This window comes from Ictidomys tridecemlineatus, chromosome 3 (genome assembly GCF_052094955.1).
Source record: "Ictidomys tridecemlineatus isolate mIctTri1 chromosome 3, mIctTri1.hap1, whole genome shotgun sequence".
NCBI lineage: Eukaryota > Metazoa > Chordata > Mammalia > Rodentia > Sciuridae > Ictidomys > Ictidomys tridecemlineatus.
This window is the reverse complement of record NC_135479.1, coordinates 166,120,268-166,135,995: the sequence shown is the minus strand read 5'-3', so window position 1 is coordinate 166,135,995 and position 15,728 is coordinate 166,120,268. Positions and strand designations below refer to the sequence as shown.

Genomic DNA, 15,728 nt, shown 5'->3' with positions numbered 1-15,728 from the left:
CTGTAACATGCAAATATTTTAATTTTCCAAATTCTGGCAAGTGTGTGATGTCCATCTGCCAAATTTGGTTAGGTATCAGTCCTCTAGGATTGACTCCAAGATTAACTTGTGGTAAAAAGGTCACACAATTTTGACATTGTTTTATTATTGTCTAGATTGTTCCTTAGTTATTTTAAAGTTCTTTTGTAAAGTATTAGCATTGACATGGAACCTTTTATGAAAATTTGTAGCTTCTTCTAGTGAAGAAAAATATGTATGTCATGTGTAGTTTTATCTGCTAAATCATTGCCCAAACTAAGGGCTCCAGGCAATTTTGTATGTGCTCTGATATGTCCTATAAAGAATGGATCTTTTCTGTCCCAGATTAGACTTTGTATAGTGGAAAACAAAGATAAACAGTAGAGGAAGGGGAAATCCTACCAGCATCTTCAAGGGATACTATAGCATTAACTATATACTGACTATCAGAAAATAAATTAAATACAGAATCTTTAAACATCAAAAAAGCTTGTAATACTGCATTAAGCTCTACCTTTTGAGCTGATTCTTTGGGTACTAAAAATGTAAATGTTTGATAAGGGGTAACTACTGCTGCTGTACCATTATTTGACCCATCAGTGAATATATTTGGAGCATTCATGATAGGTGTTTTTCTTGTCATTTTTGGAAAAATTACAGGATGCGAAGACCAAAAAGACAGCAAAGGATTAGATGGTAAGTGATTATCAAATGAAACATTAGATTTACACATGATTATTGCCCAAGTATTTAACTCATTAGCTAACTCATCAATTTGATCCATAATATATGGAGTAATAATTTTATTGGGAGAAATTCCAAACACTCCCTTTGCTGCTTTTATTCCTTTGAGTATGAATTGTCCTACAGCCTCACGATACCTAGTAAGAATAGTGTTAGGAGAATAAGATAAATGTATCCACAATAATGGACCTTCTTGCCAAAATACTCCTGTAGGAATATTTTTTGTTGGTAGTACAATAAATAATAAAGGCAAACTTATATAAATTCTATCCAAATGCATATTTTCCATATATGTTTCAATAATTTTTAATGCCTTTCTTGCTTCAGGCGTTAACATTCGGGGTGAATTTGGATCTGATGGACCTTTTAGGATATCAAATAAAGGTCCCAACTCTCCTGTTGGTATGCCTAGAGAAGGCCTTATCCAATTTATGTCTCCTAATAACTTTTGAAAGTCGTTAAGTGATTTGAGTTGATCTACTCGTATTTGAATTTTTGGTGGACAGACCATGGTTGAGGATAATAGAACTCCTAAATAATTAATTGGAAGATTTAATTGTACTTTATCTATTGCTATCTCTAGATTATAATTTTTTAATAAGTTTGTAAGTGTGGCATAACATTCTAGCAATGTGTTTTTAGCTTTGTGTGCTAATAATTCATCATCCATATAGTGAAATATTTGTAGTTCAGGATTTTGATTTTTTTTTTAAGAGAGAGTGAGAGAGAAGAGAGAGAGAATTTTTAATATTTATTTTTTAGTTCTCGGCGGACACAACATTTTTGTTGGTATGTGGTGCTGAGGATCGAACCCGGGCCGCACGCATGCCAGGCAAGTGCGCTACCACTGAGCCACATCCCCAGCCCAGGATTTTGATTTCTAAGTGGCTGGATTGCTTTGTTAACATAAATTTGACACTTAGTTGGACTGTTAGCCATCCCTTGAGGGAGTACTTTCCATTCATATCTCTGATTGGGACCTTCATGATTCAGTGCAGGGATAGTAAATGCAAAACGTGGACTATCCTCAGGATGAATTGGAATTGAAAAAAAAAAAAACAATCTTTAATATCTATAGCTAAAACATACCAGGTTTTTGGCAAAACAAACAATTGGGGAATCCCCAATTGAGCAGGTCCCATAAAAACCATCTCATTATTAATGGCTCTTAAATCTTGCAATAATCTCTATTTACTAGATTTCTTTTTAATGACAAAAATGGGAGTATTATGGGGAGATACGGAAGTTTGTATATGTCCCTCCGCTAATTGTTGTTTGACCAGGTCATGGGCTGCTTGTATCTTTTCTTTAGTCGGGGGCCACTGAGGAACTCATACTGGTCTTTCTGATTTCCAAGTAATTTTTATTGTCTCAGTTACCCCTTTTGCAAACCCAATCCATGTCTATTTATTCCTTGATCTATTTGAATTGGTGCTGCTATACCTTGTTCTTGTTTTCCTAATCTTTTTTCTTTCCTAAAACCTTGTCTAGCCCTAATAGTGGATGCATTTGGATTGATGTTAATTGTTAATGTCAAACCTAATTGATCTAGGATATCTCATCCCCATAAATTTATAGGAAGATGATCCAATACATATGGATATATAGTTCCTTCACATCCTTCAGGATCCCTCCAATCTAACACCATTGCACTTCTATGGGGATTATTTGCCACTCTTAGGCCTCAAAGTGTTTGAGTGGCCTATTGTAATGGCCAATGTTTTGGCCATTCTTGACGAGATATGATGCTAAGGTCTGCACCTGTATCCAGTAGCCCATTAAATTCATATCTTTGAATATTTAGTTTTAACATTGGGCAAGAATCTAAATTTAAAGACAGCATAGCCCAATCTACACCTGTGGAGCCTAATCCCCTGGAACCTCTTTCTATAGTACTACTGGAAAATTTATCATGAAGGCTGGGTATTATTAATAACTGTGCTACTCTACCTCCTGGTGAAATTACTGATATACCTCTTGGAGTACTAGCTATAATTTTTATTTCACCTTCATAATCGGGATCAATTACCCCAGGACTTATCATAAGTCTTTTTAGAGTAGAAGAACTATGTCCCAATAATAAACCTACTGTTTTTTTGGGAAGAGGTCCTTTTACCCCTGTGGGAATGATTTGAACTCCCATCTCTGGAGTTAGTACTGCTCTGGCAGAGGTGCAGATGTCCAACACTGCGCTCCCTCTGGTTTGTCTGATGAGAGATCTAATGAACAATGTGTCTTGGGCACTACCCTGATGGTGTTGCTGGGTTCCTCTAGTGCCCTGTATATTTGTGGTCATGGGCCCTGGAGCATTGGGCCCCCCTGTCCGTTTTTTCACAATGGAGCCCAATGCTTTTCTCCACGATATCGTGGGTAAACACCTGGTACTTGTCCGTTTTTTGATAACGGATTACCCCCTATGGTGGTTTGAGAATGGCATTCATTAGCCTAATGTCTCCTTCTACGACATCGTGGGCAAATACCCGGTATTCTTCTCCTTTGATACCTAGTTTTGTTAAACCCTCCTCCTATGGGGCAACTCCTTTTAAAATGTCCTGTTTGTTCACAATTGTAGCATGTTTTCGGCCTGGCATCTAAAGCCTGTTGTACTGCAGCTGCCAAGACTTGCCCTTGTTCATTAATGTCTCTACATAATTTAATATATGTGTTTAAATCTTCATGTTTCCATGGTCTAATGGCCTGCTTGCAGAAACGATTTGCTCGCTCATAAGCCAGTTATTTTATTAATGGCATTGCTTGTTCTGTATCCCCAAAAACTCTGGTAGCTGTTTGAATAAGCCTATCTACAAATTCAGCGTAAGGTTCATTAGGTCCTTGGATTACTTTAGATAATTGACCTTGTAAATCTCCATGTCCTTGTAAAGTCTTTCATGCCCTAACTGCATCTGCAGCAATTTGTGAATATATGGCAGGATCATATTTATTTGTTGCATCTGACTCTCTTAAGGTCCTTTTCCTAACAACAGATCTACATTTCTCTGAGGATAACCGGCTGCTGCATTTCGCCTAGACGTCTCCATGTAAAATTCCTCATTGGCAACCTTCCATAACAAATATTGTCCTCCATTTAGCACAGCTTTACACATACTAGCCCAATCTGCTGGCGCCATGTCCAAGTTGGTAATGGATTCGACCATGCTTACAGTGAAGGGTGCTTGGGGACCATAGATTGTTACAGCTTCCTTTAACTCTTCACTGTTTTGAAATCTAGAGCATGGTGAATTCGCTGCCCTCCTGCCTGCTCAAGTAAAGGGCATGCTAATCTTTGAGGTCCTGTCTCAGGATCCCATCTATCAACTACAGGGGTTGAGGGCCACTCGGCTATCTCCATAGATGGAGCTGTTGGTTGAATTACTCCCTCTGGTGATTGAACGGTGTTAGTAGCAGCCTCCTGTTGTAGCTTCCCCCCTGATAGCTGTTTCTCCTCTAAGCTTTCTTCCTTTAAATTTTCTTCCTCTGTCTGAATAGCTCAAGAGACCTTCTCTTTTGCTTGATCTAACATGTTTTCTATCATAATCTGAATCTCTAACAATTTACTTAACACTCTTTCGGTTTGTTTTTTACTAATTTCTGATCCCATATTTCTACTATAAAGATAACACAAAACAAAACAACCGAAACAGAATGAAACCAAAACGGAACAAAAATGCATTGTATCAGATTTCCTATTTTCTTGAAATGTATATTTGTGGTCTATTTCTATCTCTATCTCAGGGGCGAACAACTTCAAACCTTGAGCCAACCATTTTCCCCAGTTTGCCTGAGAAAGTTCTAGGGACAGGCAACTTGAAATTTAAAACAAAATAAATCAAAACAAGAACGCATTGTTTTTTGAAGTGGTCACCCATTCTCTTGCTTTTCTTCAGGGACAAGCAATTTCACTTATCTCCAAGCTTCAGGCGTTCCCCGCATGGGCCACCAAATGCTGCAGTCTGGCTGGGCACAAATAACCGAGCTGCCACAAAGCTTGTAGCTTCAAACAGCAACTCTTTATTCCCCAACTCTCACTGGCACTGCACACACACTACACAGGAACACACACCTTCCACCGTGCTCTGTGCGCCTAATTTTCCCAAACCCCCCATGAGAACTACACGGGAACTCCAAAGTATCGGGTGCCCGAGGCAGATTCCCGGAGCTGCCCTATTCCCAGAGCAGGGTCCATATACAACTCAATCAATCCAGCATCACAGCAATTATATACAGCTTAACTCAAATCATCATCTCAATGGTTCGCTGGCATCACCTTTCAACTATTCCCTCTGACAATATGCCAGGCGTCATTCTGACTTGGCTGTGACTCTCAACAATTCCCCTATGTTTTCTTTAAGTAATTGCCAAGGTTCAAGTCTTATATTATGCTATTCAGTCCATTTTGAGTTATTTTTGTTCAGAATGTAAATAGGTGTTTATTTTCCATATTCTTCATGTGGATATCCAGTTTTCTTGGGATGATTTTTTTTGATAAGATGTCTTTTCTTTCATGTATATTTTTGGGCACCTTTGGCAAGAATCAGTTGGCTTAGCAGCATGGGTTTATTTCTGGGTTGTCTGTTCTGTTCCATTGGTTTCTCTGTGTGTTTTTATATCAATTCCATTCTGTTTTTGTTACTATAGTGGTGTAGTATGTTTTCAAATCAGTTGTTATAATTCCTGTACTACTGTTCTTTTAGTTCAGGATTGCTTTAGCTGCTCAGGGTCTTTTGTGGTTCCACATGAAGTTTTCTCAATTTTAGGATTATTTTTTCTAGTTTTGTGAAGAATTTCATTGGTATTTTGATGGGAATTGCCTTGGGTTCATAGATTTCTTTGGACAGTATGGACATTTTAACCATGTTAATTTTCCTAATCTAAGAATGAGGGGATCTTCCCACCTTACAGTGTCTTTTTCAATTTATTTTCTCTGTGTTTTGTAATTTTTATCATTGAGATCTGTCAGATCTTTAGTTAGGCTTATTCCTAGATAATTTTTTGAGTGAATATTGTGAATGGTATTTCTTTCCTGAATTCCTTCTCTGTAAGTTCATTATTGGAATGTAGAAAAACTAGTGATTTTCATATGCAATTTTATGCCACTAGTTTGTTGAATTTATTAGTTCTAAGAATCTTTTGGTGGAGTCATTAGATTTTTCTAAGTAGAGAATAATATCATCTGTAAACAGGGATAATTTGAGTTTCCCCTTTTCTATTTATATCACTTTTTTCTTCTCTTGCCTAATTGCTTTGGCTAAAATTTCAAGTACAATACTGAATAAAAGTGGTGAGAGAGGACATCCTTGTCTTATTTCTGATTTTAGAGGAAATGCTTTTGCTGCTTCCGCCTCCATTTAGTATATTTATGGATTGTCAAATACAGTATAGGATGTTGAGGTCTGATTATTTTGTACCTAATTTATTCAAGGCTTTTTATCATTAAGGAATGATGAATTTTGTTGAAGTTTTTTTCTAAATTTATTGAGATGATCATGTATTTTTTATATTTGATTCTACTTACATGGCATATTATATTTATTGATTTGTGTATGTTGAACCATCCTTGCATCCCTGGAATTATACCAACTTGTTAATGGTGTATGACTTTTAAATATTGTGTTGAATTTGGTTTGCTAGTATTTTATTGAGGATTTTTACATCTATGTTCATCAAGGATAGTGTGTGTGTGTGTCCTTACTAGGTTTTGGTAGCAGAGCAATACTGGCTTTACAGAAAGGATTTGGAAGAAATTCCTCCCTTCTTATTTATGGTATAATTTGAGAAGTATTGATATCAGTTCTTTAAAAATGATAAAATTCAGCAGTGAGATGATCTGAATTATTTTGGGGACACTTTTTATAATTGTTTGTTTCCTTGTTATTGATTTACTTATGTTTTTTACATACTCTTGGTTCAATTTTTTGAAGGCCATATCCGTCCAGAAATTTGTCCATTTCTTCCAAATTTTCTAATTAATTGGAATAAAGTTTTTCAAAATGTTCCCTAATGACCCTATGAATTTCAGGGGCCTTGATTGTAATATCCCTTTTTAAATTTCTAGTTTTATTTATATGGGCCTTTACTCTCTTTCTTCAGTTATTTTAACTAAGGGTTTGTGTTAGTCAGCTTTCTGCCATTGCCATGATATACCTGAGACATAAATTTAAAAGAAGGAAAGATTTATTTTGGCTCACAATTTCAGAATTATCAGTCCAAGATCATGTGGATTCAGTGTTTCTGAGCCTTCAATGAGACAGAACATCACAGTAGAGAGGGCATGGGGAAGGAAAGCTGCTCACCTCATGGCAGCTGGGAGCAGAGAGAGTAAATACCTGAAAAAACAATTTTAAAAGAGGAAAGATTTACTTTGCCTAACATTTTCAGAGGTTTCAGTCCCTGATCATTTGCCTCCTTTTTTTCTGGGTTTGCAGTGAGGCAAAGCATCATGGTGTAGAGGAAAGGGCATGGGGGAAGAAAGCTGCTCATCTCATGGCAGCTGGAAATGGAGGGTGGGGGAGAGAGCGAAAGAGAATAAGAAATACCTTTCAAAGACATGTCTTCAGTGACCTACTTCCTCCTGCTAGGCCCTACCTCCTAAAATTTCCACCACCACCACCTCCCAGTGGAAATCAAGCTTCAACACATGAGCCTTTGGGGGTCATTCCAGATACAAAGTATAATATTATGCTCCTGACCCCTCAAAGTTATGACCATCTCATAATGCAAAATGCTTTCAGTCTATCTCCAAGAGTCTCCATAGCCTTAACAGTTTCAGCGTAGCTCAAAAGTCAAAATACAAATCTCCTCTGAGTAGCAAGGTGTACTCTGAGCTACAAGTCCCTGTAAAAATAAAAAGCAAGTTATATACTTGCAAGTTATATTTAAATTCCATGGCACAGGGGATATATTACAATTCAAAAAGGAAGGAATAGGTGAATACTAAGGAAGAATTGAACTAAAGCAAGACCAAAACCCAGTAGAGAAAACATTAAATCCAAGAGCCTCGTGTCCAGCATTTGAGGCATGTGATGGCAGGATGAGGGCCCCAAAGGGATTGGGCAGCCCTGATGCTGTAGTCTTGTTATTGTCTGCAGTGCACAAGGACACTCTCTCGGGCTGGCTTCAATCAATTCTTGTGATTTTCCTTGGAGATAGACTATATTCCTGGCATGTCTAAGTTACTGGGGTCTCCATTGTAGCTGTGACTTCACTCTCAGCTTCATGCATTATCCTTTGGGGGCTTCCTGTATGGATTTTGACCTTGCCACACATTCCTAGGCCTCCCAAGCATTCTTTTAAAATTTAAGTGGAAGCCTTCATGATCTCACAATTATTACATTTTGCATGCCTGTGAAACCAGCATCCTATGGATGATGCTATTCATCAGTGGGTAGGCCCATTTGGATCACAGCTGCAACAGCATCTGAGGATATCAATGATGGAACATATGAAACAAATCCTGGAGAAATGACATTTTATGTCATCCAGTGCAACAGGGTGTCAGGGGCTTTCTTCTCAAGTGAAAGGTTTATACTTTTATAATTTTAAGTTTGGAAGAGGGTAGATCTCACTGATTCCTGAGATGTCCTCAAGGCTTCTTTCTTATTGTCCTAGTGCAAAGTAGTTGGCTTCTTTTTAGTAGCACTAATCTTAATCTCTTTAATAACCATACTCTCCTTGGCAGCAACTTTAAACATGCTCCTTTTCTGGCAAAATTGTGAATTTTTCAAATCTGCAAATCTGTAAATCTGGTTAAAAGCAGCCAACAACACCCGTGCCATAACCTAGATGCTGTGCTACCTTGCATTTCCTCCATCAGATTATTTGGTCCATCACCTTTAAAATTAGCCCTCATGTAAAGTCTCAAGGCATGGAAAAAATGTGGACAAGTTCTTTGCAAGAATATAAAATGAATAGCTTCTGGTCCAATTTCCAATAGAGTCTTCATTTTCATAGGAAACATTATGAGCACAGCTTTTACTATTCACATTCATATCAGCATTCTGAGTTTCTGAGCTCCCACCAGAATCATCCCAGTAAGTTCTGCTTACTGCATTTCCAGATTTTTTTCCAGCCTGATTTTGCAAATAATTCTAAGCTCCTTCTGCAGACTAGTAGCAAAGAATTCTGATCCACATGGTCAGGTATAGTCATAGCAACAATTCCACTTCTGATACCAATTTTATATGTTAGTAAGCTTTCAATCTTACTAAGATTGAAATATATCTGAGAAAAACAATTTCAAAGGAAGAAAGGTTTATTTTGACTCACAGTTTTTAAAGATTTCAGTTCATGGTCACTTGGCGCTGTTGTTTCTGGGCCTGCAGTAAGGCAGAATATCATGGTAGAGAGAGCCTGGGGAGAAAAACTACTCACCTTATGGCAACTGGAAGCAGAGATAGAGAGGGAGGGAGGGAAAAAGGGAAGGAGAAAGAGAGAGAGAGAGAGAGAGAGAGAGAGAAAGAGAGGCACTCTTTAAGGACACACCCTCAGTGATCTCCTTCCTCCAGCTAGGTCCCATCTCCTAAAGTTTCTATTGCCTCCAAATAGTGCCAGTAGATGGGGACCAAACCTTCAACAAAGAGCCTCTTGGGGATGTTCCAGGTCCAATCTGTAACAGAGCTTTTCAATTTTATTTATCTTTTAAAAGAATCAAGTCTTGGTCTCATCGATCCTTTGTACTGTTCTTTTAGTATTTATTTTATTTATTTTTGCCCTGCCCTTAGTTATTTCTTTCCTTCCCCTGATGTTGAGTTTTGTTAATTCTTGTTTTTCTAATACCTAGAGATGTATTATTAGATTATTTATTTGTGATATCTCTGTTCTTTTAATTTTGGCATTTATCAGTTTAAGCTTACCTCTTATAATTCTTTTTCTGTATCCCATAGGTTCTCACATAATGTGTCTTCATTTTCCTTTGAGTCTAGGGATTTTAAAATTTGTCTTATGACTTCCCCAATGACCCACCATTTGTTTAAAAATGTATTGTTCAATCTCCATGTATTTGTATGAATTTCTGTAATTTTGCATGTTGTTGATTTCTAGTTTTATTCCATTATGCTCTGATAAGATGCAAGAAATTATTTCATTTTGGGGAATTTGTTAAGACTTGCTATGTGGCCTAATAAATGAAAAATACTTTGAAAAAAATTTTATCTGCCGAAGAAAAGAATATGTATTCTTCAACTCTTGAATAGTATTCTGTAGATGTTTATTAAGTCCATTTGATCTATAATGTAATTTAACTCCAATTAAAAAAAATTTTTTTTGATCTGGGTGATCTATTGAGATGTGTGATATTGAAATCTCCCACTATTATTGTATTGGGGACCCTCTCTCCCTTTATTTTCAGTAGTGTTTCCCTGATTTTGAGTACATATATATTTATAATCATTATACTTCTTGATATTTTTTTTCTTTATTAGTATGTAGTGATTTTCTTTGTCTCTTTTAACTGATTTAAACTCTGTTGTCAGATATGAACATAAATACTCAGGATTGCTTTTGTATTCTATTTGCTTGGCATATCATTCTCCATCCTTTCTCTTTCAGTGGTGTATGTCTTGGCTGTTGAGATGAGTTTCTTGCAGGCATCAGATTGCTGTATCTGGTTTTCTAATCCAACTAATCTTTCTACATATTTTAATTGGAGAATTAAAATCATTTTCATTCAGGGTTATTACTGACAGGCATGTTCTTATTCCTGTCATTTTCCAAGTTTTCCTTGGGTTATTTTGATCATCTTAAGTTCATTTTTCCCCATTCTTATTCATATTAGAAATTAGATGGTTTTCTGTTATGCTTGATTGTTTTTCCCAATTCTCATTTTCTTATTTGTTGCTCTAGTGAATTTTATTCTCTTCCATGCTCTCATTATTGTGCTTATACTTCCTCTTCCAGGATTAGGATTCCCTTAAATATCTTCTGTAATGTTTGTCTAGTGATCATGTATTTCCTTATTTTATGCTTATCATGGAAGGTCTTTATTTAATTCTGATCTTGAAGAATAACTTTAGTTGGTATAGTAAACTAGATTGACAATTATTTTCTTTCAGAGCTTGAAATTCATCATTGCATGCTTTCCTGGCCTTTAGAGTTTCTGTTGAGAAATCTGCTATTATTCTGATGGAATTGCCTTTAAATATGATTTGGCCCTTTTTGCAACTTTTTAATATTCTTTCTTTGTTATGTACTTTGGGCAGTTTAACTATAATATTTGTGAAGAGGTTCTTTTCTTGTCATATCTATTTGGGGCTCTAAATGCCTGAAGGTTCTTGTCTTTCAAGATTTGCAAAATTTGATGCTATTGTTTCACTGAATAGATTTTTCTATACTTTTAGTAAGTATAGTCTGATTATTTGTAAGTATGGTCTTTTAATGGTATTCCATGTATCTTTTGTGTTCTGCTTCATTCTTTCTAATTTTCTTTATCACTGTCAGTGATAATTCATCAGCCTCATTATAATTTTCTCTACCTAATCTGGTCTATCAGTGAAGCTTTCAACTGGATTTCTTTTTTTTAGAAGTATTAAATATTATTTATTTAATATCATACATAAACCACATTAAAATGCCTTTCCATAAGGAAAGAACAGCATTTTAGATACAGGGAATTCTAATTAAATTGGCATGGTCAACAAAAATACAGACAATGCTTCCTTATCTTCAACCACTGCCTTTAATAGGCTAATGAACACAAATTGAAATAAATGTGAATCATGCTTGGTTCTGAGAGACTAAAGGGATTTCTCCCATATTTAAACATATTCACATAATCAGTTCTGTAAAACTAAATCTAAAATCAGTTTTCAAATGTCATTACCCATTTTTGTGAAATACTGAACATTACTAATAAGTCCAACCATAACTTTAAAAAGGGGAAACAGTGAGAGAATTTACTGAAGTGGGAATATAACAAACATATTAATTTAACTACAAGTCAGTTTTACCTAAATCAGGATTGTCCAACAAAAATAATTTTGTCAGTAATTCATGATCTGATTTCTGGTGTATCACATAATTAAATTATGGTGCACATAGAAAAGCCAAGAGACATTTCTGTTTGGTAATAAATAAGGCAATAGCTATTACTCATTAGTGGCTTTTTTGAGATAAGCTATTAGGTCTGCCCTTTCTCGCTTCTTCTTAATGCCAGCGAAGATCATTTTTGTTCCAGGGATGTACTTTTGGGGATTCCCCAAATATTGTATCAGTGTATCCTCTCCCCCAGTGATGCCTTTGTTCTTGTTGGCATCTGTATAAGAGAATCTAGCAGCCTGACCTGTTGTCCGCCCAAACAGTCCATGGAGATTTGGCCCAGTCTTGTGCTTGCCTCCCTTTTCCACAGTGTGGCACTGGGCACACTTCTGAACAAAAAGCTTCTTGCCTTTCTCAACATCACCCATTTTTAATTTGTTCTTTCATCGCTAGTGCAAAGAAGGTTCCCGATCCCGGATTTCTTTTTTAAAAACTTTTAAAAACCTGTTTCATTAAGCTTTTATTTCCAAGGTTTCTGTTTGATTCTTTTTCAAAATCTCTCTTTACTGAATTTCTTATTCACATCCTGCATTAACTTCCTTAATACATCCAATTGTTTTCTGTGTTGTCTTGGCATTGATCATTTCAGAAATAATTATTTAGAATTCTGTATCTGTCATTTCAACCACTTCAATATATTTGAGATTTGTTACAATGGAATTATGAAGTTTAGGAAGTGTGATAGCATCTTTTAAAAAATATTTCTGTGTTTCTATGCTAATTTGAGCCTCTGTTGGAGCAGATATCTCTTCTGCCACAGTTGGCTGGGCACAAAATCACGAGCCACTCAAGCAGGAACAAACTTTATTTTTGAAACTGCCACCAATGCCCCGTAAGCTCCCAGGAAAATTGCCAACCAACACACGTGCCGTTCTCCCGGACCCGACAGGAAGTCCCTCCTCCAGAATTCCCTCCTACCGCACCTCCCCAACTAATGGGAACTCTCCAGGAGTCCCGTAGCAGGCCAAGGTGGACAGCTGGAGTCCAATATCCATATGAATACAGATCTTAACATAATCATATCATCTCAATGGCTTGCTGGTGCCACCCCTCAACCAAAAATGCTATGCATTATACTACTTGGCTATGGCTCTTAGCACTCTTCCACTTTTATGTGAGAGCCTCTTAATAAGCAGCCTTCAGGCTGGGGTTGTAGCTCAGTGGTAGAGAGCTTGCCCAGCATGTGTGAGGCACTGGGTTCGATCCTCAGAACCACATAAAAATAAATAAATAAAATAAAAATTTTGTGTCCATCTACAACTAAGGGGAAAAAAAGCAGCCTTCTCTTATAATGTTTCTTGAGATATCAGTGTTTCCTGTAGTGTTGAGTTTAATTTCAATTGATCTTTGTCATATAATCTCCCTGTGGAGATTATTCTTTCACTGTGATTTGCAGGGTTTGACACAATGTGTACTTTATTAGAGTGTGAGCAATCTGCTTTCTATGTAGGTCTTGACAGAATGGTGTCCCTCTGGTAATTTAGTTTGATGTGGTATAGACTGAAGGGTATATAGGGTGCACCCTCTAGGTCATCCCAACAACAGGAGTAGATGCCCCTATCAGGTGAAGGGGATTTCCACGGGCACTATTAGAATTGATTCTGTTACTTGAAAGGGATCTGATATTGACTGTTTCAATCATAGTGAATGGTCTGAAACAGCTAGGAGTTTATGTCCCTTGTTTTCTTTATGCAAATGTCTTAGAAGCATCTGTCAGAGTCAAGTAGGTCTGAATTCTTCTCAGCTGTGCTGGGAGTATAGCTCAGAGGCACAGCACCTGCCCAATGTGTGTGTGGTCCTGTATTTGATTCCAAGCACCAAGAAAAGAGAGAGGGAGAGGGGCTGGGGATGTGGCTCAAGCGGTAGCACGCTCGCCTGGCATTCGCCTCCTGTGTGGCCGGGTTCGATCCTCAGCACCACATACAAACAAAGATGTTGTGTCCGCAGAAAAACTAAAAAAAAAAAAAAAAAAAAAAATTAAAATTCTCTCTCTCTCTCTTCTCTCTCTCTCTCTCTCTTTCTTTCTCTCTCCCCTCTCTCACTCTCTCTTACAAAAAAAGAGGGAGAGAGAATAATAATAGAAACAACAACAACAACAACAGTAATGAATTAAAGTAGTCAAATAAAAAATAAAAAGCATAATGAAGAAGGAACAAACAGTATAAATATAAATAAAAATGGAGGGCTGGGGTGTGATTCTGAGGAAGAGCACTTGCCTAGCATGCTTGAGGCCCTGTGTTCAATTCTTAGGACTCACTCCGAAACCCAGAAATAAAAATTGGGGGGGGGGGAGATTGAGAGAGAAGAAAAGAGAGTGAAAAAACCCATTTAAAGAATTAAAATATAGAATAACAATAGGAAAAAAATGAGAAATAAAAGGAAATGACAGAATAATAGAACAAAATTTTTAAAAATTATGAGTCAAAAATTTCTCCTAACCAAGTTGCTTGGAAATACTCCTCTCTGGATATGATTACAATCTGCCCGGTATGGGGTTGGGGTAGTTGTTACTAGCAGCAGTATGTTGAAATTCCTCTCAAGTCTTGCCAAAAAAGTTGTGGCGAAAGCAGGCTGTTTCCTGTCTTTGTCACTAAACATGTTAAGGGACTTTTGGCTATATTGGAGGTGTGTTCTCTCTGGAAGGATTTAGACTGTGCCTCCAGGGATGTGGCCCATATCCAAGCTGTGGTAGATACCAAAATTCTTCCAAGGGTTGGGGGAGCAGTTGAATCATCAAATTCCATTCTGGACGAGGCTTGTGGGAAGAATTAGCAGTCGTTTCATACCTTGCTCCCGAACTAGACAATACAGAATTGATGTTGCTTTATGTCACAGAAGGCAGGATCACTGAACTTCTGGCCCTCTACTTCCCACACCATTGCAGCCTGTGCTTCCCACAGAATGTACCTTTCTGTGGGAATTTGTGACAGAGACACTCTTCCAAACCACAGCTATATCGTGTGGCTGCTGCCTTCCCATTCAGTGTGGCAGGGTGTCTAAAGGGATTCTGAAATGTGATTATGCTAGGTTTTTTTTTTTTATCCCCAGAACAGTTTAGTCCTAATAAGAGGACCCTTCTGAAGATGGCTCCTGGCCATGGCACTCTGAGGGTTGGTTAGCAGGTGCAATGTGGGTCTTCTCTAAAGCTAGGTTGTAATGTAGACTCCATGTCACTTATTTATTTAAGGCATTTGGATGTTCCTGGTAGCCTTCTGCACAAAGCTGTGACCCTTTCTCTTTCACCTTTACCTGCTCTGAGGGGAGAGTCCCTTTCCTGCAGCTAAGGTGCTGGGTGCCTGAAACTGGGATACTCCACTTCTCTTGTTTTTCTCCCTAGACTCTGGAATCCACCAGGTTTTATTTTCTTTATTGTCAATTTCCAGTTCTAATCCATAACCCCTCCCATCCAGGAGCAGTCAAATACCAATGGCTTTGTTTCCATTCCATGGAGGAGCAAATTAATGCTGTTTAAGTCTATTTCATCATCTTAAGAATGCCCAGATTCTGCAACCTGTATAATCAGAAAAATGAGAAATTATATCCCATCTGATTCAAATGTATGATATGTCAAGATCATTGTACTGTCATGTGTAACTAAGTAAAACAAATTTTAAAAAAAAAAAAGAATGCCCCCCAGAGAAGTGGATTTTGACTGACTGACATAGGTAGTGGTGATGGTCAGTTCTGCTAGTTGGATCCATTGAGTGCATAAGCCACTTGAAAGGGAATGAATGCAGGTTAAGAAACAGAAGAGGAAAGAAACAATCATGCCAATCTTCTTGAAAACCTTGTTAGAAATATACTAGAAGATTCATTTTGCTCTGGGCCCAAAAATTATGTTGTGGGTTCTGCACCTAGGCATTCAGGTCTCTAAAGTATAACCTAAGTGAGAAAATATGGTTAAGGGTCTATTTTATCACTTTCCACCAAGTTTATGT

General features: G+C 37.3%; 2 protein-coding genes across 18 annotated transcripts in view; one reads left to right on the top strand and one right to left on the bottom strand.

Annotated features, from left to right (window-relative positions):
* Nucleotides 1-15,728, top strand: part of LOC101955320 (transmembrane protein 45A) — a 135,758-nt gene that overhangs the window by 77,650 nt on the left and 42,380 nt on the right. The window lies entirely within an intron of this gene.
* LOC101973277 (cytochrome c, somatic) lies at nucleotides 11,696-13,747 on the bottom strand. The gene has a single exon (XM_078044391.1). It carries the CDS (start codon nucleotides 12,156-12,158, stop codon nucleotides 11,841-11,843), a length of 318 nt encoding a protein of 105 aa, XP_077900517.1. The 5' UTR covers nucleotides 12,159-13,747; the 3' UTR covers nucleotides 11,696-11,840.